Source organism: Cervus elaphus, chromosome 4, assembly GCF_910594005.1.
Source record: "Cervus elaphus chromosome 4, mCerEla1.1, whole genome shotgun sequence".
Classification (NCBI taxonomy): Eukaryota; Metazoa; Chordata; class Mammalia; order Artiodactyla; family Cervidae; genus Cervus; species Cervus elaphus.
Window position 1 is genome coordinate 47075933 of NC_057818.1, and position 26769 is coordinate 47102701.

The following is a 26769-nucleotide window of genomic DNA, read 5'->3' on the forward strand; positions in this document are numbered from 1 at the left end:
TATGAGGGACAATACCAAAAGGTTTAACATTTGTGTCCCTGAGATTGTGAAGGGAAAAAAGGAAGTGCCAGGAAGAAAAAAATATTTATAAGGAATTAATGGTTGAAAACCTACCAAGTTTAGCAAAAGATCTTAAACTTACAGATTCAAGAAATGTAGCATATCACAAAAAGGATAAACTATAAGAAACCATTGCTGAGACACATCATAACCAAACTGCTGAAAATCAAAGAAAAAATATACCAAAAGCTTCCAGAAAATACAGATGCATTTTACATATAGGAGAACAATGCCTTGAATAACAGAACTCTCACTGAAACTATGAAGGCCCAAGGGTAGTGGAACATTTTTTAAATGCTTTAAGGAAAGAAATGTCAACCCCAATCTTTATCCAATGAAAATGATCAAGAATGAAGAATAAGAGATATTAGATAAAGAAACACAAAGAGGATTTGCTCCCATAAGGCTTGCTCTAAAAGAAATGCTAAACAAAACTCTTTAGATGAAAGGAAAATGATACCAAAGGAAAACTTGAAACTTCAAAAATAAGAGCTATAAGCAATCCCACTCCTGGGCATACACACCGAGGAAACCAGAACTGAAAGAGACACGGGTACCCCAATGTTCATTGCAGCACTATTTATAATAGCCAGGACATGGAAGCAACCTAGATGCCCATCAGCAGATGAATGGATAAGAAAGCTATGGTACATATACACAATGGAATATTACTCAGCCATTAAAAAGAATACATTTGAATCAGTTTTAATGAGATGGATAAAACTGGAGCCCATTACACAGAGTGAAGTAAGCCAGAAAGATAAACACCAATACAGTATACTAATGCATATATATGGAATTTAGAAATATGGTAATGATAATCCTATATGCATGACAGAAAAAGAGACACAGATGTATAGAACAGACTTTTGGACTCTATGGGAGAAGGCGAGGGTGGGATGATCTGAGAGAAGAGCATCAAAACATGTATATTATCAAATGTGAAACAAATCGCCAGTCCAGGTTGGATGCATGAGACAAGTGCTCAGGGCTGGTGCACTGGGATGACCCAGAGGGATGGGATGGGCAGGGAGGTGGGAGGGAGGTTCAGGATGGGGAACACATGTAAATCCATGGCTGATTCATGTCAATGTATGGCAAAAACCACTACAATATTGTAAAGTAATTAGCCTCCAACTAATAAAAATAAATGAAAAAAAATTAAAAAAAAGAACTATAGAAATGACAAATTGCTGAGTAAATAATAAAATTATTTTTTCTTTTTATAAATATTTACTGTGCTAAAAAGCAAGGAGTATAACACTGTCTCATGAGGCTTGCAATGTATGTAGATACAATAAATAATCATAATATAAAGAGGGGAAGCGAAAAAGACATATATGGTGTAAGATTTGTAAATATAACATGCAGCACTAAAATGTAACTCAAAGTATACTGTGAATTATATATACTATGTATATCATAATATTCTCCAGAGTGAATCATCCCATGTTGAGAAAAGTTTGAGAGATCTCTGGCAGTATCAACCATAACTGAAAACCCTTTATACATACCCTGTGATTGAGTTATTTCAGTCTTTGTATAAAATCAACAGAAATACAAGCATACACACACACACACACACCCATAGACAGACATATACAAGAATATTTACAGCCACATTTTTATTACAACACAAAATTATAAAAAAATACAAATACCCATCAAGAGGATTGATAAATAGCAGTATATTCTTAAAATGGAATAGTATACAGAATGTAAATGAATACACTACTGCCACATGCAATAATGTATGGATCTTTAAAATGTTGAGTGAAACAACACAAAAGAATTTATAATATATAATAAAATACATATATAGTTTGAGGATGTAAGAAAACTACTTCATGTTAAAAACTGGGAAGTGGTCAACTTTGGGGGTAGTAGCAACTACATTTTATTCTGAAGAGTGCAATAAGAAGTTTATTTCATATTTTTTTCCTCTTATGGAGGCTGATGCTTATAATCATTTTGCATCTTGCCTCTGCATGTACTATATAAGCACTTAAAAAAATAAAGTGAGTCAGGAGAACTCAAAAACTTAGAAAATTAGCTTCATTGCTGATAAAAAGTTCAGTATCAATGATCACACCCATTTCATATGCTAGTAAACATAGATAAATATTTATGTGATACAGTACATTAAATTAATAATTATTATTACATTTGTCATTAAAATTACCTCATATTTATGTTTAAGCATGCTTTAAAAAAACAAAGTTTTACAATAACTTAGAAAGGCTTCACAAAGAAATCACATTTATTACTGCATTTCCATGTTTTCTCCCTTGTGAGTTCTCTGATGGACAATAAGATTTCTCTTATAACTGAAAGACTTACCACATTCATTACACATATAAGGTTTCTCCCCTGTGTGAGTTCTCTGATGTACAATGAGATTTGTCTTCTGGCGGAAGCACTTCCCACATTCATTACACTTGTATGGTTTCTCTCCTGTATGAGTTCTTTGATGATGAATGAGATATGATTTCCTGCTAAAGGCTTTCCCACACTGAGGGCATTCATAGGATTTCTGCCCTGTATGTATTTTCTGATGTACAGTGAGGGTTGCTTTCTGGCGAAAAGACTTCCCACATTCATTACAAATATAAGGTTTCTCTCCTGTATGGATTCTCTGATGTAAATTGAGATTTGTCTTCTGACTGAAGGATTTTCCACATTCATTACATTCATATGGTTTCTCTCCTGTGTGAGTTCTGTGATGATCAATGAGGTATGACTTCATTCTAAAAGCCTTCCCACAGTGAGGACATTCATAGGATTTTTCCCCTGTATGTGTTCTCTGATGTGCCACGAGGGTTGTCTTCTGGCGGAAGGATTTTCCACATTCATTACAAATATAAGGTTTCTCTTCATTATGAGTCTTCTCATGAAGAGCAAGGGTTGTCTTCTGGGAGAAGGATTTCCCACATTCATTACAAATATAGGGTTTTTCCCCTGTATGAGTTCTTTGATGTACAGTAAGGTTTGCCTTCTGATGAAAGGACTTTCCACATTCTTTACAAATATAGGGTTTTTCTCCTGTATGAATTCTCTGATGTAGGGAGAGTGTTGTCTTCTGGCGGAAAGACTTCCCACAGTCACTACACTCATATGGTTTCTCTCCTGTGTGAGTTCTCTGATGACGAATGAGGTGTGATTTCAATCTAAAGGCATTCCTACATTGTGGACATTCATATGATTTCTCCCCTGTATGTGTTCGCTGATGATCAGTGAGGGCTGTCTTTAGGCGGAAAGATTTACCACATTCATTACAAACAAAGGGTTTCTCTCCTGTGTGAGTTCTCTGATGATCAATGAGATAGGATTTCCTCCTAAATGAATTTCCACACTGATGACACTGATAGGGTTTTTCTTCTGTGTGAATTCCCTGATGCAGAATCAATACTGATTTCCTGCAAAAGGACTTCCCACATTCAGTGCATGTATGCTTTTTTTCAATATTGGCTGTTCTTCTTCTTTTATTATAATCAGATGTGTTTCCCCTTCTATAAGTTCTACTATGTGTAATTGGGCCTCCTCTTTTAAGAAAGGCTTTCTCACAGTCATTATATTCAAATGACTGTGCTGGAGTTTCCATCTTATGATACTGCGTGATCATTTCATTATGACTGATGGTCCTCCCACGTTGATTATGAGATTTGACTCCAGAGTGAGCTGTCTCTGGTTTAGTATTGAGGAGTGATTTCCCATACCCATTACACTCACTAAGTCTCCTTGTAGGACTTAGATTACTGATGATTAATTCTGAAACATTTTTAAAAATCTTTTCATGAGTGTCATATTCAGGAGGTAGCTTTTTTGAATTAATAGGGTTTTTACTTAAAGTAAATGTCTTTTCACATGTACTACTGTTCTCGTTAACCAGCTTTTTGTGGTTGATTAATATAACTGATCTAGAATACTTATCTTGCTGTTCCTTGAATTTCAATAATAAGTCTTCGGCTTTCCAGTTTTCTTCTAGAAAAGAATATAATTAATAACAACTTGTGAATCTTACATATTTTCTATGAAAAGGAATTGTCTATGTATATGAGGCCAAAAAAGACCAAGGACAAACTATTCCTTGCCTGGGAAAATACATGGAACCTAAATTAAAAACTCTGCCTCAGTGTGGAAAAAGATGAAAAATAAGTAATGAATGCTAGTAACATTTGCACTTTGTAACAGAACTTCATACAGAAAGTGAAACAAAGACAAGAAGCAGTAAAGAGAAGAGACAAAAGAACAGTGGATGAGGAATTCATGCTTGGATAGGTGGATTCAGAGGCAGTGAAGTGAACCTATGGCATTAAGATTTAAGTAGGATGAACAAGACAAATTAGTGGAAAAGCTAGTTCAGGGAAAATTTTAGAGGTAAGTGTTTGGAGGACACAGATTAGAGCTTTTAAATGTTCATCCCTAGATTGTGAGGTAAAATACTTCCAGTTGTTCCACCAACCCACTTCCACACAGCCATCGATAAATCTTTCCAAGCATTAATTATTTTCCTAGCGTTTAGAAAAAAAAAATCCTATAGTCTTACATTCTAATCCTCCATATAACTGGGAATCATTTTTTCTTGTGAGGGAAGTACGAAGAAAACACTCCCAACAGGAACTTTATTTTTATTAAAAACAAATGGGTTTTTTCATCAAATTGTGCAGCATGCAGGATCTTAGCTCCCTGACCAGAGATTGAACTCATACCCTCTACAGTGGAAGCCCAGAGTCTTAACAACTGAATCACCAGGGAAGTCCCCCAACAGGAACTTTGAAATAAACTAGTGTCTTGTTCACTGGTGTATTCAGATTGCTGTTATTATTTTCTTTCAAAATTGTTCACTAACAAAACACTCATGACAATTAATTATAACTATTCTTTTCAACTGCTAACTTAATTTTTGAGGTTTAAAGAAAGAATGAAGTCTTTCTCCAATACAGTAACATCCTTAACTCCAGTTTTCCATATGTGGACCAGGAAGATTGCTCCCTTTGGTTCTAGATAACTCATTAACCTTAACCTTTATTTCTCTTATAAATTTATAATTATATTTGAGATCATCCATATCTAGTGAAACAACGTTAAGTCTAGGCTCAAAAGTCTGTTTATTCCTGAGTCCATTGCCCCCAGTATTAACATACAAGGAATTTCTCCTGTAAACAAAACTTTACATCACCTAAACTCATTTTTTATATTCAAACAAGTTTTCAGGGTTGTCCACATATCTGAAAAATCTCACCCATAACAAGTAAAGCCTCATATTTATTGCTGTATATATACCTCACTTATTCCTAATCACATGCTTTACTTATATTCTTTTAATCAGCTGACTTTTTTCCTAGTCTTATTTCTAATCATATTTAGAGAATCTTCAAGAAAATGCTACCACTCCATATCAAAACCCTTCCCATATGCCCCACCATCAATTTAAGGATTCTTTATAACTTGAAAACAATTATAGTTTATAAAAATAATTCTAACAAATCTTTTTACATGCTTACACTGTATCATAAATATTTCATTAAAAATGCAAACTTTGACAATAATCCTTTCTCATAATTCTTTATTGAAATTCTTTATTGGTCATTTTCTTTGTATTCTTCTGAGTTTACATTAACACTGCATATCACAGATAGGTACTGTTTGTTAGAATCCACCACTTCAATCAGATGTACAGATCCATGACCTGAGCAAATACTTCTGAAAGGACTTATCAGTACATGCTTTGTGAATGGAGGACAAAGAGATCTCCCCTATACAGTTCCACAAACAGAAAAAAAGCAACTGACTACTTAACATGTATACTACAGCAAAGAAAGTACAAAGGATATTATCTTTGAAAGAATGAATCCTTAAGCATAAACCATGTACAGTCAAGTATCAAATTATATAATATTCAAGAGTTGTACGTGTTACAGTTATAAGCAACATGGGAATGAAGAAAAAGGAGAGGCGGATGCTGGGGAGTAGTCAAGGAAGAGCAAGGACAAGAAATCATGACTTCAAAGATACACATTATATGGAAGGATGAACACAGTGAAAAGTACAGACATGACAAACCTTACATGTATAGAGGACATTTAGGAGACTAGATCAAGTGGAAATTAGCAAGAGTTTCCACAAAAGAGAAAAAGTTGAAAAGACCAGATGACGGCTTACTATGGTAGTCCTTGTATAAAGGAGAATTTCAATTTCATGTAATTAACAAAAAGAAGTAGGGAACAAGTATCTTGTCAGTAAAGTAACAATATAAGTTGAAAAAATTAGGCAAAAATTATAGCAAAGCCAAATTGTAATTACAGTTTCAAGATACGAAATACAGTAGCTGTCAATTTGTATGATATTTATGTAGAAGTGAGAAAACTACAGTGAAAAATGAAAATATAGGAGGATGTAAATATATTTCACAAGCTTATAAACACAAACTGTGAAGAGGTTCCCAAAAGATTATGACAGAGACAATCAAGCTGGTATCACAGCAGGAACAAAATAATCTGGAAATAGTTAATGGGAAAGAATTTAACAGCTAGGAAAGTTGGAAAAGGTAAGACATAAGACATCAGAGTGCAGAACTTATGAAGGACTAGAGTGAAGGCAAGAGAAATGTGCCAAGTATGTCAGTGCTAGAGGTATCTATATAAAACAAAGAGTTTAAGTTCTCAGAATGGATGATTCTACTATAATTAAAAGGTAGATCTCTTGATGACAAATTAGAGAAAAAAGACTGAGAGTCTAGAGAAATAATATACATTAAAAAAAAAAGATTTATGTGACTATTATGTATAGGGCACTGTTCCAGGCAATGTGGCCAGAGTGTAAAGAGAACAGACCAAGCTGTAAATAATCACTTAGAGAATTAGGGTAAGAACAAGTCAATGTTTTACCCAAAGCAAGGGATGGTTTCAGGTAAGATGATCATCCATATACAATGAACCATGAAAGCTTACTGGAAGAAAATAGTAACTATGGAATTATCTGTCTCGTCCAAGGCAAGGGAATTTTAAAATTAATAGCTAGACTTGTGGTGAGAATGGAAACTCAGAGTTAGCATAGCAAACAAATCTGAAATGATACTAAAGATAGGGAGATCAAGAAAACAGAAAGCACCTGAGAAATATTAACCAAGAATTTTTTCTTTCTTAAAGATAGATAAGAATGCCTAAAAGAAACCTATACAATGGCTAGACGATAAAGGACTGAGAAAGCTAGAAAAGGACAGAAATGGATGAAAAGATCTAAAAGAAGGAAGGCTTATAGTACATTTTGATTAAGAGTGGCAGTCAGGCAATTAATTAGACAATTAAGAGTGGCAAGCAAATTAGGAAAGTCTATAATATAGGGTGAGTGATATTTGAAAGTGTGATTTAAGATTTTTACAGGCACAATGGTCATTTCAAAGGTTAGGATCCTTTAAAAGGACACCACCAAAACATTTCAAAGGTGTCGCCCACCACACGATTACTTTAAATGTATTTTTCACTAGATTTCATCTGCCTGAGAGTCAGAAACTCACCTAAGCAGGTATGACCTTTAAATGATGTCCACGGTTCTTCTCCTCGTTCCAATTTGAGGATCACATCAGGCTTGGTCATGTGACACCCTGATTAAGGGAAGATTTGGATTAAGTTGCTTAGATGTTAATACATTTGAAAAATCAGTAAGTTGAATTTCCGTTCTGCAAAGTAATATACTCCTTTGTGTAAGAGTAAACTTAACACCTTGTACCAGGCAAGTGAAAACACAATTATCCTTTGTGTCAACCAAAAAGAGTTAATCACCTCTTATCCCTGAAATCCAAGATCACATGTATTTTAGGCACTCTGAAAGGAAATGCATGCTACTTTAAGTTTCAAAGAATTTTTCTTACCCACAGAAATGAGATGGCAATAGTTTTCCAACATTACATCCATGTAGAGTGTCTTCTGAGCAGGATCCAGGTGCTGCCACTCCTCCTGACTGAAGTCCACAGTCACGTCTTTGAATGACACTGATCCCTGCAATGGTTTGGAACTGTGATCAGAAAACTGACCAGAAATTTGGGACTAGTTTTTATTTTATAACTTATTTTATCTTTTGGCTGTACTATACGGCATGTGGGATCTCAGCTCCCCACCCAGGGATTGAACCGGTGCTCCCTGCAGTGGAAGCACTGAGTCTTAACCACTGGACTGCCAGGGAAGTCCCTGGGGGCTAGTTTTGATCCTGCTCCTTTCTGGCATTCATATGAAACTTGTAAAGAAAGCCTACCATTTTTCTTGTTTTGTGATTTAGATCGTAAGGGAAGCAACAACAACAAAAAATCAAAATAGAAGTACTTGCCACCAAATTTACTTAATAACTCATTCTAAAAATGTATTGTGAAGTCACTTTGTAATCCCAAATTGCATTAGTTTGCTGGGGTGCCAAGATATACAAAACACAGTTTCTGCTCACAAGAAGTTACAGCTGCAAAGCATGCAACACATACTTTTAAGAAATCTACAAGTCTGGTGGTAAGGGTACTACAACAGAAGTATGTTACAGTGTATTACAAGGGCAGAACAATTTTTCAGGCTTCACCAATGAGGTAAATTTTTTCTCCTTTAAGATTAATGTGTTATGCAGGAAGAATATGGTTTTAAAATGCATGGGTGTGAATGGAGAGAGCAGCATGGTAACACATATACTACCATATGTAAAATAGAGAGCCAATGAGAATTTGTTGTATGACTCAGGGAACTCCAACGGGGGGCTCTGTGACAACCTAGAGGGGTGGGATGGGTGTGAGGTGGGAGGGAGGTTGAAGAGGGAGAGGACATATGCATACCTATGGCTGATTCATGTTGATGTATAGTATAAACCAACACACTATTGTAAAGCAATTATCCTTTGATTAAAAATAAATTTAAAAAAATGTATGAATGTGATATATCCAGCAATAATAGAGTGAACTGGTCAAGAAAACAATCCCTCAGATGATAATTTTAAAATTTGTACACAATACATAATAAATAATTAATAGAAGGCACTGGAAAGACACCAAAGTAAGCAAAAATTGGAGGAGAGTTTATTCTTAAACAACAACAATGAGTAAGAATTCTTAAGTTTGTGGCTATTTTGCATGAAGGTACCCACCCCAAAGTCCACAGCTCTGCAGGCAGAAAACCAGTTTACTTCCTCAAAGGTGACAGAGGCTAGAACTGAGGACTGGTAGATGAGCTGAAGATTTAGCGACATTTATCTAGAAGTGAGAAAACTACAGGAAGAATGAGACTCCAAATCTGAGTATAAACTTTGCCAGAACTCTAGTTTGATAATTAAACTAAGCAATTGTTAAGAGAGATCAAAGGAGCCTTAGGAAAAAGCAAACAGACACGAGAAAAGAGTTTTGAAAACCAGAAGTATACCGAGTGAGATTCCGAGATTTCTGCATTTTTGATTAACAGTATTACACAACCTGCTTATAAGTTAAGCAGAAGAAAACTAGAGCCTTATTGTACTGAGGTGTCAGGAAGTTGGGGCTAACAAAGCAGCAGAAGTATAAAAGGGTGAAACACTAGAAGAAAGAGAACCGGAGAAAGTAAGCCCTCAAATCTAAACATTAATATATACCAATTCTTTGAGAGCTAAAAGTACATGAACATCACCCATCACGGGACCAGAGTGAAAAAAGCAGCAGGAGGAAGCTAAAGAGACCTAACTATCAGCTGCTTCACACTTGGGGTGGAGGTAAGAGGACAGGGAGGGAAGGGTTTGAAGCTTGATTCCAAGCAAGTTAATTGTCTGCTAGAAGAAAAACAAACAAAACTCCTCAAAAAACAAGACATACAGAATTTGGATTACTACAACACATTATTCAAGAGATCCTGGTTTCTAGCAAAAATTATCAGATATGTAAATAAAACAGAAAAATAAGAGGGGTAATATAACCCATATTCAGAAAAAGATAGTTCATGAAAACTAATTCCTAGTGGGCCCAGATCTTGGATTTAAAAAAAAAAAAAAAAGGCTTCAAAATAGCTGTTCTAAATGTGTCCAAAGAAGTAATGAAAAATCTGGCATGGAATCTCGAAACATAAACTGATAAAAAAACATGAACTGAAAATTCTAGACCTACCAAATATAATAAATGAAATGAAAATTTCACTATATAGGCTCAATACCACAGGAAAAGGAACAAACATTAACCTTGTAAATGCAGACATACCTTGGAGACATTGCAGTTTCAGTTCTAGACCACTGCAATAATTATTGCAATAAAGCCAGTCACAAAAATTCTTTGATTATGCACTGCATATAAAAGTTACATGTACATTATACTGTAGTCTATTAAGTGTGCAATGGCATTATGTCTAAAAAACAATGTATATGCCTGCCTGAATTAAAAAATACTTAGATAAAATGTGTTGATCATCACTAGAGCTTTCTGTGAGTTGTAATCTTTTTGTAATAGTAATATACAAAGATCACTGACTACAGATGATAACAAATACAATAATAATGATAAGGTGAAATATTTCAGGAATAGCCATCTTGACAGAGCATGAGCAAATACTAAATACTGTTGGAAAAATGGCACCTACAGACTTGCTCAACTCAGGATTGCTAAAAACCTTCAATTTGTAAAAATGAAATATCCGCAAAGTGAAATTTTAAAAAGCATAATAAAATAAAGCATGACTACATTGATCAACAGAAATTAAGCAATCTGAATAGAAAGGAAATAAAAAAGAAAAAAATAACAGATTCACAGAGATTTTTGGGTCAATTTTCAAAGTAATGCAAGACAGATATAATTGGAGTCCCAGAGAACGAGAAAAAAAAAGGTCTGAAAAAATTTTAAGGAAATAATGGCATAACATATTCAAAATAAGCAAAAACTTGACTTACACATTAAAAAAGCTTAATGAACCCCAAAAGAATAAAAACAAAAGAAAACTACACTCAGAAAATCCTAATCAAACTGCTAAAAGTCTAAGAGAACATCAACCAAGAATTCTGTACTCAGCAACATTACCTATTAAAAACAAAGGCGATAGAAAGCTGTATGAGCAGATAAACTCTGAAAGAATTCATCACTAGTAAAACTGTACTGTGTCAGTACTGACTGACACAAAGTAAAACAGAATGTAGAACAGATGCATAAAAACAGGTTAGGAGGAATCTTAAATGCATTAAGAAGCCCAATCTGAAAAGGCTACAGAATGTAAGATTTTGACTACGTGACATTCTGGAAAAGTCAAAACTACAGAAAAGATAAAAAGATCAATGGTTGCCACTATTACAGATTATAGAGGAGAGGGAGGGATGAGCAGGCAGAGCACAGAGGATTTTTAGAGCAGTGAAATTAGTCTGTATAATATTATAATGGCAGATACATATCACTATATATTTGTCAAAATCTATAGAATAAACAGCACCAAGAATGAACCCTAATATAAACTATGAACTTTGGATGACAATGATGTATCAGTGTAGGTTCGCTGATTTTAACGTACCACTCTGGTACAAGATACTAATATTAGGGAAGCCTATGTATTTGTCAGGATAGGGAATAAATGGAAACTCACTGTACTTTATACTTAATTTTTCTCTGAATGTAAAATTGCACTAAAATATAAAGTATACTTAAAGGATTTAAAATAAAACAGGTCAGGTAATCCGAAAACAAAGAGCAGCCCTGACTTCAACTGTAGGACTAAACACTCCAACAAAAATACCGAGATGATGATGATGTTGCCTGTGCCACGTGGCTTGTGGGATCTCAGTTCCCTAACCAGGGATTGAACGCCTGCCCCCTGCATTGGAAGCATGGCGTCTTAACCACTGGACTGCCAGGGAAGTCCCAAGACTCAGATTATCAAAAATGTATAAAAAAGCAGGACTCAAAATATATTCCCTGGTGGCTCAGACAGTAAAGCGTCTGCCTACAATGCGGGAGAGCTGGGTTTGATACCTGAGCTGGAAGGATCCCCTGGAGAAGGAAATGGCAACCCACTCCAGTAATCTTGCCTGGAAAATCCATCCTATGGATGGAGAATCCTGGTAGGCTACAGTCCATGGTGTTGCAAACAGTCGGACATGACTGAGCGACTTCACTTTCAAAATATATTCTGTCATCAAGAGACGTATTTTAAATACCACAAATACAAATGCACGTTTCAAATAAAAGGATGGAGAGGGACATAAAAACATTAAACATGGGAAAGCTGATGTGGCTATAGTAAAAGGAGACAGAACAGATTTCAAGCTGAGTTGAGGAGTATTACCACAACAGACAAAGAAGAACATTTCCTGACGATAAGAGACTAAATACATCAGGAAGATGTAACAATTACAACTGTATATGTACTTAAATAACAATTTCAAACCACATGAGGCAAAAATTGACAAAAAAAAAAGTGAGATTTCAGAAAAGTCCAAAATTGATGTTAATGTTTTCATTCCAATACCAAAGAAAGGCAATGCCAAAGAATGCTCAAACTACTGCACAATTGCACTCATCTCACATGCTAGTGAAGTAATGCTCAAAATTCTCCAAGCCAGGCTTCAGCAATACGTGAACCGTGAACTTACAGATGTTCAAGCTGGTTTTAGAAAAGGCAGAGGAAACAGAGATCAAATTACCAACATCCGCTGGATCATCAAAAAAGCAAGAGAGTTCCAGAAAAACATCTATTTCTGCTTTATTGACTATGCCAAAGCCTTTGACTGTGTGGATCACAATAAACTGTGGAAAATTCTGTAATAGATGGGAATACCAGACCATCTCGCCTGTCTCTTGAGAAACCTGTATGCAGGTCAGGAAGCAACAGTTAGAACTGGACATGGAACAACAGACTGGTTCCAAATAGGAAAAGGAGTACGTCAAGGCAGCATATTGTTACCCTGCTTATTTAACTTATATGCAGAGTACATCATGAGAAACACTGGGCTGGAGGAAGCACAAACTGGAATCAAGATTGCCAGGAGAAATATCAATAACCTCAGATATGCAGATGACACCACTCTTATGGGAGAAAGTGAAGAGGAACTAAAGAGCCTCTTGATGAAAGTGAAAGAGGAGAGTGAAAAAGTTGACTTAAAGCTCAACATTCAGAAAACTAAGATCATGGCATCTGGTCCCATCACTTCACGGGAAATAGATGTGGAGACAGTGGAAACAGTGTCAGACTTTATTTTTTTGGGTTCCAAAATCACTGCAGATGGTGATGGCAGCCATGAAATTAAAAGACGCTTGCTTTGCAGCCAATTAAGCCGACTGTGCTCTTTTCCCCATGGGGGCCCAGTGTGCAATGGCTGCAAACAGCAGCCTCCTTGGTAGTGTATGCAACCTGTTGCCTGTACAGGTAGCCCTAAGGGACCTTGGAGACAACTCTTCCTAGTGGGCATTCATGACTGGCCTGCTGTTTCTCAATCTAGACTCCAGACAGGTATGCGTGGTGCCTTTGGAAAGCCCCAGGGCACAGTGGCCAGGGTCCACATTGGCCAGGTCATAATGTCCATCCGCACCAAGCTGCAGAACAAGGAGCATGTGATTGAAGCCCTCCGCCGGGCCAAGTTCAAGTTCCCTGGCCGTCAGAAGATCCACATCTCCAAGAAGTGGGAATTTACCAAGTTCAATGCGGATGAATTTGAGAACATGGTGGCAGAAAAGCGACTCATCCCGGACGGCTGTGGGGTCAAATACATCCCTAATCGTGGTCCCCTGGACAAATGGCGGGCCCTGCACTCATGAGCATCAGCTCTGTTCCCTCCTTAATCACGCTCACCAATAAATGCTATTTCCTGTCAAAAAATAAAAATAAAAAAAAATAAAAGACGCTTGCTCCTTGGAAGGAAAGTTATGACCAACCTAGACAGCATATTAAAAAGCAGAGACATGGGGGTACTCTTTTGCCCCCTTCTGATGCCTATGTCAGAAGCTTTCTCTATCTCCTTTATACTTTAATAAAACTTTATTACACACACACACACAAAAAAAGATCTTTTTTAAACCCAAGTTGAAAGTCATCATAGTAGGTCTGACACTTCCTAAGGAGGATAGAATGGTGTTATCTTATTGGGTACCCTGAAGGAAGCACTATTGCAGAGTTATGTTTTTTATATCTTTGCCATCTTTGTCTTATTACCTGATCCTTTCCTTGCCCTTATTCTTTAACTCTCTAACATAAGAAACTCAAAACCTTCAGTCTTCAAACTGTGACATATTACAAAGGATTTTATGAGAAAAATGGATCCTTAAAGCATGCTTGTATACCACTAAAGATGCCTATGTTTTGAGTTAAACACTGAGGTGAGCTTTGGAAAAAATTTTGTCTTCATGTCATCTTCAGAAAGCTTATCTTCTGCTAAGACTGAGAAACTGCAGGCTTTGGCATAAGCTGCCCCCCAAATATCTTATTACACATTGTTGAAATAGTGAGGGGCATCCTTTCTCCTTACTTTGTCAACTAAAAATTCAAGTAGAGGAGAAAAGAAGGAGTTACTTCTGATCCGTTGTGTTTATGAAGAAAATCAAAGTGTCATGGTTGCTGTTTTAATGTTGCATTAAGCAAACATATTGCTTAGAATATATATTGTGCAAAAGCACAGACTTGACTTTGCCTACACATGTAACATAATTTTAAGAAAACAAGTGCCAAGGATGCTGCTGGAGGCAGAACACACTTAGTCTTGGCCTGCAGCCTAGCTTCTTTGGTGCATCTGTGTCTTAAATCAGTGGTAGCTAATGCTTATATTCATGTCAGTGTCACAGATACAGTATAGTAGGCATGACAGTCATGTTGTATGTTTTCAGTGATATTTCTTTTTAGAACTAATTCTTAGCACACCCAGAAGAATTAAGGGATCTAGTAGAGAAGCAGAGAAGGTTCTACCCTAAGTGAATGCCCAAAGCTTCCTCTGCCTTTCTGCAGAAGTGGGTGATGTATCAGTTTTTCTCTTAATGTTTTTAATGTCCACCTAATTCTTAAAGCTTAGACTGATTATTTAATGGATAGAAATCATTAAAGTAATTCTCTGCATGACAGAAACTTAATTATTGGCTGTTATTAACCAATGATTACCATTCATACTTTATCAGGTTTATAAGTATAAAATTAGCAACAAAAGTTTACTGTGAGCCTGTGGCCAGAATTGGTTTTCTGCTACTTGTTTATGATTAGTGACTCTTATAGATGAACCTAAACTGCCTTTTCTTGAAAAAATAGTAGTAATAGTTATGCTGATAGTGAAATAAAAGTGTATCTATCTAGTCTGACCAACATTTTTTTTAAGTAGATGTATTTAGGCATTATTTTAGATTTTTTTAGTTTCCTCAAGTATTCATGTTTTTTGTTGTTATTGTTGCTTTGTTTGTTTTTAACTGATTCCTGAGAGTGCACTAGTGATCCCTGAATGAGAAAATCAGTATGTTTTGTATATGCTATTCTGATGCTGAACTTTAAAACCCAGATTAATAATAGATTTTGTTAGAGAGACGTATTTAATTACCTTAGGTGATGAAAAGGGACTAGTAATGTTAGACTGTGACTTGTAAGAACTGTTAAAAGCAAAATACCTTTTGTTAAAGGCATTTTTTTAAATCAATAAAAGGTCTTCTTTTATATCAGTGCTCACACTTTTATCTATGGGGCCAAAGTTTTGGTTCATGACATATATCCCTAGCAAATATAGGGCAGTCATTTATTTCACATATAAACTGTCACAATTAACTGGAAAAATGGCACTTCTGGTTATAACTATCATAAGTAAGTTAAAGTGAGTGAAAGTCATTTAGTCGTGTCCAACTCTTTGTGACCCCATGGACCACACAGTCTGGAATTCTCCAGGACAGAATACTGGAGTGGGTAGCCTTTCCCTTCTCCAGGGGGTCTTCCCAACCCAGGGATCGAACCCAGGTCTCTCACATTGCCAGCAGATTCTTTACCAGCTGAGCCACCAGGGCAGCCCAAGAATACTGGAGTGGGTAGCCTATCCCTTCTCCAGTGGATCTTCCTGACCCAGGAATTGAACCAGGGTCTCCTGCATTGCAGGCGGATTCTTTACCAACTGACCTATCAGGGTAAATTAAAAGTTAACTTCTAAACTTCTAAACACAAGGAGTAAGCTTGTGGTCAAAAGCCTTAAGAGTACATAAGCTCATTCCCTGGGACACTCAGTCTTTCTGTCATCACCACCATGGTGTGGCTCAACCTTGGAGCACCAGCATTGCCTCCAGTTATGTTCCTGTTAATTTCGTGTGACGGATGGAGGGCGTTTGTCAGGAGGTCCTACTTTTAGCTCCATATATAGACGAGGTAAATAAAAAACATTTCTTCATTCCGTCCCAGCACACATGCATGCTCAGTCACTAGTCGTGTCTGACTCTTTACAACCCTATGGTCTGTAGCCCGCAGGCTCCTCAGTCCCAGAATTGCTGTCAGTCTGAGGTAGGCTTATTTCATTCCAGTCTAGTCTTTTCTTATAAGAAAAATTTGTTCTGACTCTGCCTTAGTTTAGTTGGCATACTCTGCATAGATACTAGAAAAGTAGTGGAAAATACAGAGGCTTTGGAGTTGGTCATACCAAGGTTTGGTCCCAGCCCTGGCAGCTAGCTGCCTCTTCAGCTTCTTCTGTAAAGCTTCTCCGCTGTGTTCGTTGCACTCCTTCTACACTGGGCTTTGTCTGTTCTGAGAAGCCCTAATTTCCCTGCCTTTGCACTTGGCTGTTCTCTGCCTCGAAACATGCTTTTCCCAGCTATTCTTGAGACTTGTTCCTTCATGTCCTTCACAGAAATAATATGTCCTCAAAAAAAAAAAAAAAAAGCAGAGACATTACTTTTTCAACAAAGGTCTGTCTATTCAAGGCTATGGTTTTTCCAGTGGTCATGTGTGGATGTGAGAGTTGGACTGTGAAGAAAGCTGAGCACCAAAGAACTGATGCTTTTGAACTGTGGTGTTGGAGAAGACTCTTGAGAGTCCCTTGGACTGCAAGGGGATCCAACCAGTCCATCCTATGGGAGAGCCAGTCCTGGGTGTTCATTGGAAGGACTGATGCTGAAGCTGAAACTCCAATACTTTGGCCACCTCATGCGAAGAGTTGACTCACTGGAAAAGACCCTGATGCTGGGAGGGATTGGGGGCAGGAGGAGAAGGGGACGACAGAGGATGAGATGGCTGGATGGCATCACCAACTCGATGGACATGAGTTTCAGTAAACTTTGGGAGTTGGTGATGGACAGGGAGGCCTGGTGTGCTGCGATTCATGGGGTTGCAAAGAGTCGGACATGACTGAGACTGAACTGAACTGAATGTTAGTTCTGATCACTAACTGAGAGAACTAGACCAATGGGGGAAAAATCTGTAGCCATTCAGAATCTCTAAAGAATATTGACACCTGATGCTGGTAAAGATTGAGGGCAAGAGGAGAAGGGGGTGACAAAGGATGAGATGGTTGGATGGCATCACTGACTTAATGGACATGAGTTTGAGCAAACTTGGCGAGACAGTGAAGGCCTGGGAAGCCTGGGGTGCTGTAGTTCATGGGGTCATAAAGAGTCACACAGATTTATCGACTGAACAACAACAACAACTCATTTGATATTTATAAACCACCACTTTCAATATTTTGCACAACACATTTTTTTTCAAGAGTAAATGGACTATGCACCAAGATAGATTATAAGTAAATCTCAACAGATTAATGAAAAATCACATGAAGTATGTTTTCTGACCACACATGAACTAAATTAGACATCAATAAACATAACATATCTAGACAAGCCCCAAATGTTTGGAAATTAAACAATACACTTCCAAGTAATCAATTTAGGGTCAAAGAAAAATAAAAAAGAAAACTTTCATAAAATATATTAGGCTAAATACAATTTTGAAGAATAGGCTAAGAGAAAAACTTATAAGTTTAAATGCTTGCTTATATTAGGAAACAAGAAATTTAATATCAATAATTTAAACTTTCATCTTTAGCTTTAAAAAAGAATATGCTAAACTCAAAGCAAGTAAAGGAAATCGTTTGGAAAAAAGGAAAAATCAGTAAAATAGGAAATAAATAAACAACAGGGAAAAAAAAAAAATCAATGAAACTAAAAGCCAGATACTTGAAAGTATCATTAAAATGTAAAACCTCTAGGGACTTCCCCGGTGGTCCAGTGGTTAAGAATCTACCTTCTAATGCAGAGAACGTGGGTTCCATTCCCGGTCAGGGAACTAAGATCCTGCATGCCATGGGGCAACTAAGTTGGTGTGTCACAACTATTCATAGAGAAGCCCTCACGCAGCAATAAAGACCTGCAACAACAACAAAAAAAAAGACCTGCAACAGTACCAAGCATAGCCTCCCACCCCTCACAAAAAAAGGTAAAATACTATTTAGATATTTAAGAAGTAAAGAGGGATGCTGCATATGGCCACTATCAGTTCCTGCAGATATTAAACAGAACAAAGACATTACAGCATAAACAAATTAAAGGCAATAAATTAGACAGTGTAGATGAAATGGACAAATATTTTCACTTAAAAACATGATACCAAAGGAAAAAATCTGAAAACCCTTAACTATTAAAGATACTGAGTTTGCAATTCAAGAAGTTCCCGTGAAGATTTTTCCAGGTCCAGAAGACTTTAAGATAAGTCCTGTGAAACATTTAAGAGTTAATGATAATACTACACTAACTTTTTCTTAAAAATAAAGGACCGAGGAATACTTTCCTAATCCTTTTATGAGGTGAATCTTATACAGTTACCAAAACCAGAAAAAGGCAAAATTACAGACCAATAGCCTTGATGAATACCAATTAAAAACCAAAAAATAAGAGTGAATTATATAAAGGGATAATATAAAAAGCATAACACATGAACAAGTGGTGCTTATCTCTGGAATGCAATACCTGATAATCAATAATATAATCCTCATTAAATCAGAATATGGTAGGAAAAGCCTATGGTCATTTCAAATGAAAAAAAAGCATTAGGCAAAGACTCTTGAGAGTCCCTTGGACTGCAAGGAGATCCAACCATTCCATCCTAAAGGAGATCAGTCCTGGGTGTTCATTGGAAGGACTGATGCTGAAGCTGAAACTCCAATACTTTGGCCACCTGATGCAAAGAGTTGACTCACTGGAAAAGACCCTGATGCTGAGAGGGATTGGGGGTAGGAGGAGAAGGGGACGACAGAGGATGAGATAGCTGGATGGCATCACCGACTCGATGGGCATGAGTTTGAGTAAACTCCGGGAGTTGGTGATGAACAGGGAGGCCTGGCGTGCTGCGACTCATGGGGTTGCAAAGAGTCGGACACGACTGAGCGACTGGACTGAACTGATACTTGTATTAAAATCTCTCAACATTAGAAATAGAACTCCTCAACTTAATGAAATGCAACTACAAAAGATTTATACATAATATCATACTTATTGGTTAAAGGTTGTTTACCCCCTAAGATCAGGAGCAAGTCAAGGATAGCTGCTCTCTCTAGTTCTATTGAACACTGCAGACAATGCATAAAGAATGAAAAATACAAGGCAAACAGACTGGAAAGGAAGAAGGCAAACTGTATTCACAGACATAACCAGATATGTAAAGTACAGGAAATAATAAGTGAATTTACCATGGTCACAGCATATTTATCTCAAAATATATTTTAAAAAATCAATTCTATTTTATATACTAACAACAAACAATTGAGAATGAAGTTAAAAAATAAAATTAAGAAAATATTTGCAAGACCTGTGCACTGGAAACTACAAAACACTGCTGAGAGAAAATTTAAAAGACCTAAGCAAACATGGAAATACATTAGGTCCATGGTTCAGAAGACTTACTACTGTTAACCTAACAATTATCTTCAACCAACTTATAAATCTTTGAAAATCTAATCACAAACCATTAGGTTGTTTTATAAAGACTGATGGGTTGATTTGAAAATTTATAGGAAAATGTAAAATACTTATTATACCTAAAACAATTTGGTAGGTTTATATTACCTGATATCAGGACTTAATACCCTAACTAAAACTGTTATCTTGGTGAAAGTATAAACACACAAATCAATTAAACAGACTATAAAAAACACCTACACACATGATCAACTGACTGTCAACAAAGCCTCCAATAGAATTCAGTAGAAAAAGGATCTCTTTTCACAAAAGACTCTGGAAAAACTGGATATCCATTGAAAATAGAAAAAGGGAACTTTACCTCTTATCTTACAGAATGAAATTGACATGGGTCACTCCTTTAAAATGAAAATCTAAAACCATAATACTTACATATTAAAGAACAAAATATGCGTAATGCTGGAGTATGCAAAGCCTTCTGAGGTAGTGCACAAAAAGCACTAATCATAAAAATTTAAAACCTGGTAAACTGGATTTTGTCAAAATTAAAAACTTCAGCTCTGAAAGACACCACTAAGAAAATTAAAAATCAAATCATAGACTGGGAAATATATTCCCAGTATTTCTATCTTACAAAAGACTTGTATTGAGAACGTATAAAGAACTCTCATAATACAGGAATAAGAAGACAACCAAATCAACTGGCAAAAGATCTAAACAAATCCAGTAGCTATATATCCATGACAAATATGCAAAATAAAAAACACTTACCAATTTTAATTGTGTTAGGGAAACAAAAAATTTCAAAAGAATGAAATGCCAATACACACCTGCTAGAATTAACTAAAACAGTGACCATACCAAGTGTTGGTGAAGATATGCAGCTATAATATAATAACTATCATACATTGGTAGTGGGAAAGTAAAATGACACAACCACTTTGCTTAACAGTTTGGCAGGTTTTTTTTATAAATTTTTTTAAAAATAAATTTAAACATATATTTTTCACACAATTTACTGATTTCAAACCTAGGCAGGTTTTGTTCAAAAGAAATGAAAATATAATCCACATATGAGCATAATAATACTGTAACAGTCAAAAAGTAAAAAAAAAAAAAAAAAAAGTCTATCAAAAAGTGAGGGTATAACTAAAAAATTGTGGTATATTCATATAATGGAACAACAGTAGTCAGCAATATAAGCAATGTTCTGATACACACAACATGAATTTCAAGAGAAAATTACATTGAGTTAAATAGGCTAATCCCCTAAAAAGCACATATTCTACTACGCCATTTATATGAAAGTCTAGAGGACGCAAAACTAATTTACAGTGACAAAAGCAGGTATGATTAATAATATCTTAATAGAGGCCAACTGTGGCAGTAGAGCAACTGGTTGTAGGGGGGCATGAAGGAACTTTTTGGAGTAATGTAAATTTTGTAATCTTGATTGTTGTGGTAACTGAATAAATCTTTATACCTTTCTAAAACTTCCTAAACTTGATCAACACTTAAAATGAGTTGCTTTTTATTCTATGTAGATTATACCTTAAAAATTTTTGATTAAAAAAAAAAGGTAGGTTTGGGCGTCTCCTTCAAAAATGGAAGAGTGTGTTCTTATTTCACATTTACTGTAGATAACAGCTCTAAACTCCAGAAAAATATAATCAAAGTCTCAGTTTCCATGGGAGATTTCAGGACCCCCTGCAGATACCAAAATCTCAAAATACTCAAGTCCCTTACATAAACTGTATAGTACTTATATATAATCTATTTTATATTGTTCCATATACTTTAAATCATCTCTACTTACCATACCTAATACAATGTAAATGCTATGTAAATAGTTGCCACTGTCCAGCAATTTCAAGTTTTGCATTTTGGAACATTCTGGGATTTTTTTTTAACATTTTCAATCTGTGGTTGGTTGAATTTGTGGATGTGGAAGGGAAGCCCCATGAATATGGAGTGCTGACTATAAAAAACAGCTATCTGAAGGCACTTAAAAGTGACCCAAACAAATAGAAACTGGAAGGAAGGTTTTATACTTAGGGGAAGAACGACAGAATTGCCAATTCACACTACTTTCAGCCTAAAGGTGGGTCCCAAGTAGACATCAGGTATGGCAAATAAAATTCAGGTGGAAATGGTCCTACTGGCTTGAAGAAACAATAGAATTTAGGATAACAACAGTAACTGGAAAAGAAGTAGGGAAATCCTGCAGAAATGAAAGCCAGAGGCAGGAGTTGGGGGGAGTCCAAAGACACTGAACAAATTTTATCCACACCTTTAGCTGATACCTCAGTTAGCCATTCATGGGTCAGAATTTGAGACCTCTGGTTAAACATGAAAGAAATCAAGCAGAGATTCAAGCTGCCACCAGTCAGAGAGTCTGAAGTTTCAAGTTTGATTTCAGCCTACTTGACTGTCCAACAAAACAAATCAACTTCTATGGAAATGAACTAATATAGGAAATTCTCTTCTGCTGTAAACAGTTAAAAAATTGTAAAAAAAAAATAGGTTAAACAGATGTTTTTAAGCACTGGCTGACTGACAGCAGAGCACAGTGAGCTCTGAAAGAAGGGAACAAAGTAAGCTTTGACTGCCCAGCTCACAGCTTATAGGCAATTTCCAGGTCACAGCACAGGAGGCAGAACACAGAGCCCAGCAGTCTTTCTGAGTTGAAGACACAGAGATGGGAGTTTGAAGAGTCCAAGATGGCTAGAACTGCTAAGCAAAATACTGAAGAGGAGGGAGCAGCAGAGAGACAGACAGAGACAGAGGCTTCTCCAGACATATGTAGAGTGATACCCTTGAATCTACAGCTAAGTATCGATCTCAAAATACATGGGCTCACCATCAACACAATGAAAGGGCAACCTACAGAATGGGAAAGAGTTTCTGCAAATGACCAATAAAAGGTCCAAATTAAAGGCTTCCCAGGTGGCACAGTGGTAAAGAATCCACCTGCCAATGCAGGAGACACAGGAGATGCAGCTTCAATCCCTGGGTCAGGAAGATCCCCTAGAGAAGGAAGTGGCAACCTGCTCTAGTATTCTTGCCTGGAAAATTCCAAGGGCAGAGGAGCCTGGCGGGCTATAGTCTATGGGGTCACAAAGAGTCAGACATGACTAAGCACACATATATCAAAACTATTAATATATAAGCAGCTCATACAAACTCAATATTAACATAAAACCCCAAATAACCCAATTAAATAATGGGCAGAAGACTGAACAGACATTTTTCCAAAGAAAACACAGAGATGGCCAACAGGCATATGAAGATACTCAACATCACTAACATCAGAGAAATGCAAATCAAAACCATAATGAGATAGCATCTCACACCTGTCAGAATGGCTATCAACAGAAAGACCACAGACTAACAAACACTGGCAAGGATATGGAGAAAAGGGAACCTTTATACTCTGCTGGTGGGAATGTAAACTGGTGCAGCCACTGTGAAAAAACAGTTGGAAGTTCTCAAAAAACTAAAACTAGAACTGTCACATGGCCCAGCAATTTCACTCCTGGGTAAAATGTAAAAACAGTTATTCAGAAAGACACATGCACCACCCCAATGTTCAGAGCATTATTTATAATAGCCAAGATGTGAAAGCCACCTAGGTGACCATCAACAGATGAATGGATAAAGAAGACATAGGGAATAGCCACACACACACACACACAGAGGAATAGTACTCAGCTAGGTGCCCATCAACAGATGAATGAATAAAGAAGACACAGTGAATAGCTGCCCCCCATAACACATAGGAGTATTATTCAGCCATAAAAAAAGAATGAAATTTTGCCATCTGCAACAACATGGATAGACTTGGAGAGTATTATATTTAGTGAAGCAAGTCAGAGAAATACAAATACTGTATGTCATCATGAATGTGTGGAATCTAAAAAATAAAACAGATATATATAACAAAACAGAAACAAGACTTGCAGACAGAGATAACTAGTGGATACCAGTGGTGAAAGGGAAGGAGGGAGGAGTAAGATAGGGGTAGGAGATTAAGAGGTATAAACTACTAGGCACAAAATAAATAAGCCACCAGGATATACTGCATAGCACATGGAATATAGCCAATACTTGTAATAACTATAAATGGAGTTTTAAAAACCTTTAAAAAATGTGAATCACTATGTTGTACACCTGAAACGTATGTAAATCAGCTGAAAAAAATAAAGAAAAGGTGGGAGATGCTCCAGGGTAAAAAGCATTTAGTATATTCCCAAAAAATTAAATTTAAAAATAAATACTAATCATAAGAATGCCAGAACAGCTATAATAGTATCAAACAGAATAGATTTTAGAACAAAGAATATTATAAGGGATTAAGAAAGCCACTTTAACTTATTTATTTATTTTCTGGCTGCATTGTGTGGCATATGAGATCTCAGTGCCCCCACCAGGGACTGAACCCATGCCCCCTACAGAGGAAGCATGGGGTCTTAGCCACTAGGTCACCAGGGAAGTTCCAAGTAAGGCATTTTATAATGACAGAGGAGATCAATTCATAAAATTCATAAAAAGACAGAACAGTCCTAAATATAAATTAATCTAAAAACAGAACTTCAAAATATATTAAGTAAAAACTGATAGAAGCAAAAGTTAAAATAGACACAATTATAGCCACATGAATCCAACATGTAGCTCTGCTGGTAAAGAATCTCCCTGCAATGCAGGAGACCTGGGTTCAATTCCTGGGTCAGGAAGATCCCCTGAAGAGGGAAATGACAACCCACTACAGTATTCTTGCCTGGAGAATGCCATGGGCAGAGGAGCCCAGCAGGCTACAGGCCATGGGTCACAAGAGTCGGACATGACTTAGCGACTAAACCACCACCACTGTCCTGTCAGGAGCACATGATGTCTGGTTGTCCTGCTTCGGTGATGCCAAGAGTGATCAGCAGTGTCATCCTATTCCATCCATTTAAAAAAGCTCAGTCAGCCTTTCCATTAATAGTTTTGGGCTTCCCTGGTGGCTCAGATGGTAAAGAATCTACCTGCAATGCGGGCGACCCGGGTTCGATCTCTGGGTTGGGAAGATCCCCTGGAGAAGGGAGCGGTTAACCACTCCAGTATTCTGGCCTGGAGAATTCCATGGACAGAGGAGCCTGGAGGGCTGCAGTCCATGGGGTCACAAAGAGATGGACATGACCGCGTGACTTTCACTTTCACAGCCACACTTGTAACTTAAGATTTTGACTTCCTTTTCTGTCATTGGTATAACAGACTGAAAGTCAATAAGGATATAGAAGACTTTACCATCATAATCAAGCAATCTGACTTGATTATTTACAGAATACACCATCCAACAACACTAGACTATACATCCTCTACAAGTACACACAGAACATTCATCAGATGGTACTATAATCTGTGGTACAAAAGAAGTCTAAAAATTTAAGAATGAAATCATATACAGCATGTTTCCTGATTGTAACAAAATTAAACTGGAAATCAATAAGAGAAAGCTATTTGGAAAATCCCCAAATATTTGAAAATTAAACACACTTCCTCTAAACAAATGGGTCAAAAAGGAAAACATGAGATAAATTAGAAAATATTTTCAAACAAATAAAAATGAAAACACAACATGTCTAAATTTGTTAGAGGAAAATTTATAGCGTTAAATGTCCTACAGGGGAAAAAAAGTCCAATATCAATGATATAACCTTCCATGTACAAAACAAGAGGCAATTAAATCCAAAGTAATGAAAAGGAAAGGGAATACAAAGTGTAAGAGCAGAAATGAAGAAACAGGAAACAGAAAAACAGAAAATCAATAAAACCAAAGGTTGCTACTTTGAAAAAAATCAGCAAAATTGATAAACCTCTAGTCAACTGATCAAGCAAAAAACTAAAAGTCAAATAATCAACAGCAGAATGAAAGAACGGCACCATTACAGATTATACAAACATCAAAAGGATAAAAAGCGTAGATTTTTTAACAACTTTGTGCCAATAAATTTTATAACTTGGATGAGATGGACAGATTGCTTAAAAGACATAAATTATAAAAGTTCACTGAAGAGAAAAAAATTGACAGCATGAAAGTGAAAGTGTTAGTCGTTCGGTCCTGTCCAACTCTTTGCAACACCAAGGACTATAGTATGCCAGGCTCCTCTGTCCATGGAATTCTCCAGCCAAGAATATGGAAATGAGTTGCCATTCCCTTCTCTAGTGGATCTTCCCAATTCAAGAACTGAACTCGGGTCTCCTGCATTGCTGGCAGCTTCTTTACTGTCTGAGCCACGAGGAAAGCCTGAATAGCAGTAATAGCCACAATTCTATTAAGGAAATTGAACTGCTAGTAAAAAACCTTCCCATAAACAAATCCTGAGGCTCAGATGGCTTCACTGGTGCATTCTAACAAACAGTTAAGGAAGAAATAATAACAATTCTATACAAATTCTTTCAGAAAATAAAAGGAGAGAATTCATCTCAACTCATTCTGTAAGTTATTATTACCTTCATACCAAAACTAGACAACATTATAAGAAAAACTATAGACCAAATTATTTATGAACCACAGATAAAACAATCCTTAACAGTGTGTTAGTAAATTCACTAAGCAATATGTGGAAAATGAATATATGAATCTATCATGACCAAATGGGGTTTATCCTAGGGATAAGCTGGTTTAGCACTTCAAAATCAATCAGTGTAACTCATCATGTTAATTTAAAAAGGGGGAAAACCATATAATACAGAAAATACAACAGAAGCGTAAAAACTTTTGACAAAATTCAACATTCATTTGTAATAAAAATTATCATTAAACTAGAATTTCTTCAACCTCATAAATCTGATAAAGAGCATTTATGTAAAACTAATCACCAATGTTACACTTAGTCAAAGACTACATG

At 36.4% G+C, this 26769-nt stretch overlaps 2 protein-coding genes and 1 non-coding gene across 4 annotated transcripts in view; 2 read left to right on the top strand and 1 right to left on the bottom strand.

Annotated features, from left to right (window-relative positions):
- Positions 1–1670: 1670 nt before the first annotated feature.
- ZNF567 (zinc finger protein 567) overlaps positions 1671–26769 on the bottom strand; it is a 30171-nt gene continuing 5072 nt past the window's right edge. For both annotated transcript variants that reach the window (XM_043892510.1, XM_043892517.1), the window contains 3 exons: positions 7931–8057; positions 7577–7663; positions 1671–4041 (listed from right to left, as the gene is read on the bottom strand). In XM_043892510.1, the coding sequence (XP_043748445.1) occupies positions 2324–4041; positions 7577–7663; positions 7931–8057 (1932 nt within the window). In that variant the 3' untranslated portion in view covers positions 1671–2323. The remainder of the gene's footprint in view (positions 4042–7576; positions 7664–7930; positions 8058–26769) is intronic.
- On the top strand, positions 13285–13419 carry LOC122692955. Its single transcript, XR_006340766.1, has one exon. It is a non-coding gene; the product is annotated as a small nucleolar RNA SNORA70 (small nucleolar RNA).
- On the top strand, positions 13355–13860 carry LOC122688229 (60S ribosomal protein L10-like). Its single transcript, XM_043894098.1, has one exon. It carries the CDS (start codon positions 13370–13372, stop codon positions 13778–13780), a length of 411 nt encoding a protein of 136 aa, XP_043750033.1. The 5' UTR covers positions 13355–13369; the 3' UTR covers positions 13781–13860.

Excerpts from the sequence above, each read along its gene's own strand:
- LOC122688229 (XM_043894098.1), top strand. The coding sequence starts at position 13,370 with ATGCAACCTGTTGCCTGTACAGGTAGCCCTAAGGGACCTTGGAGACAA.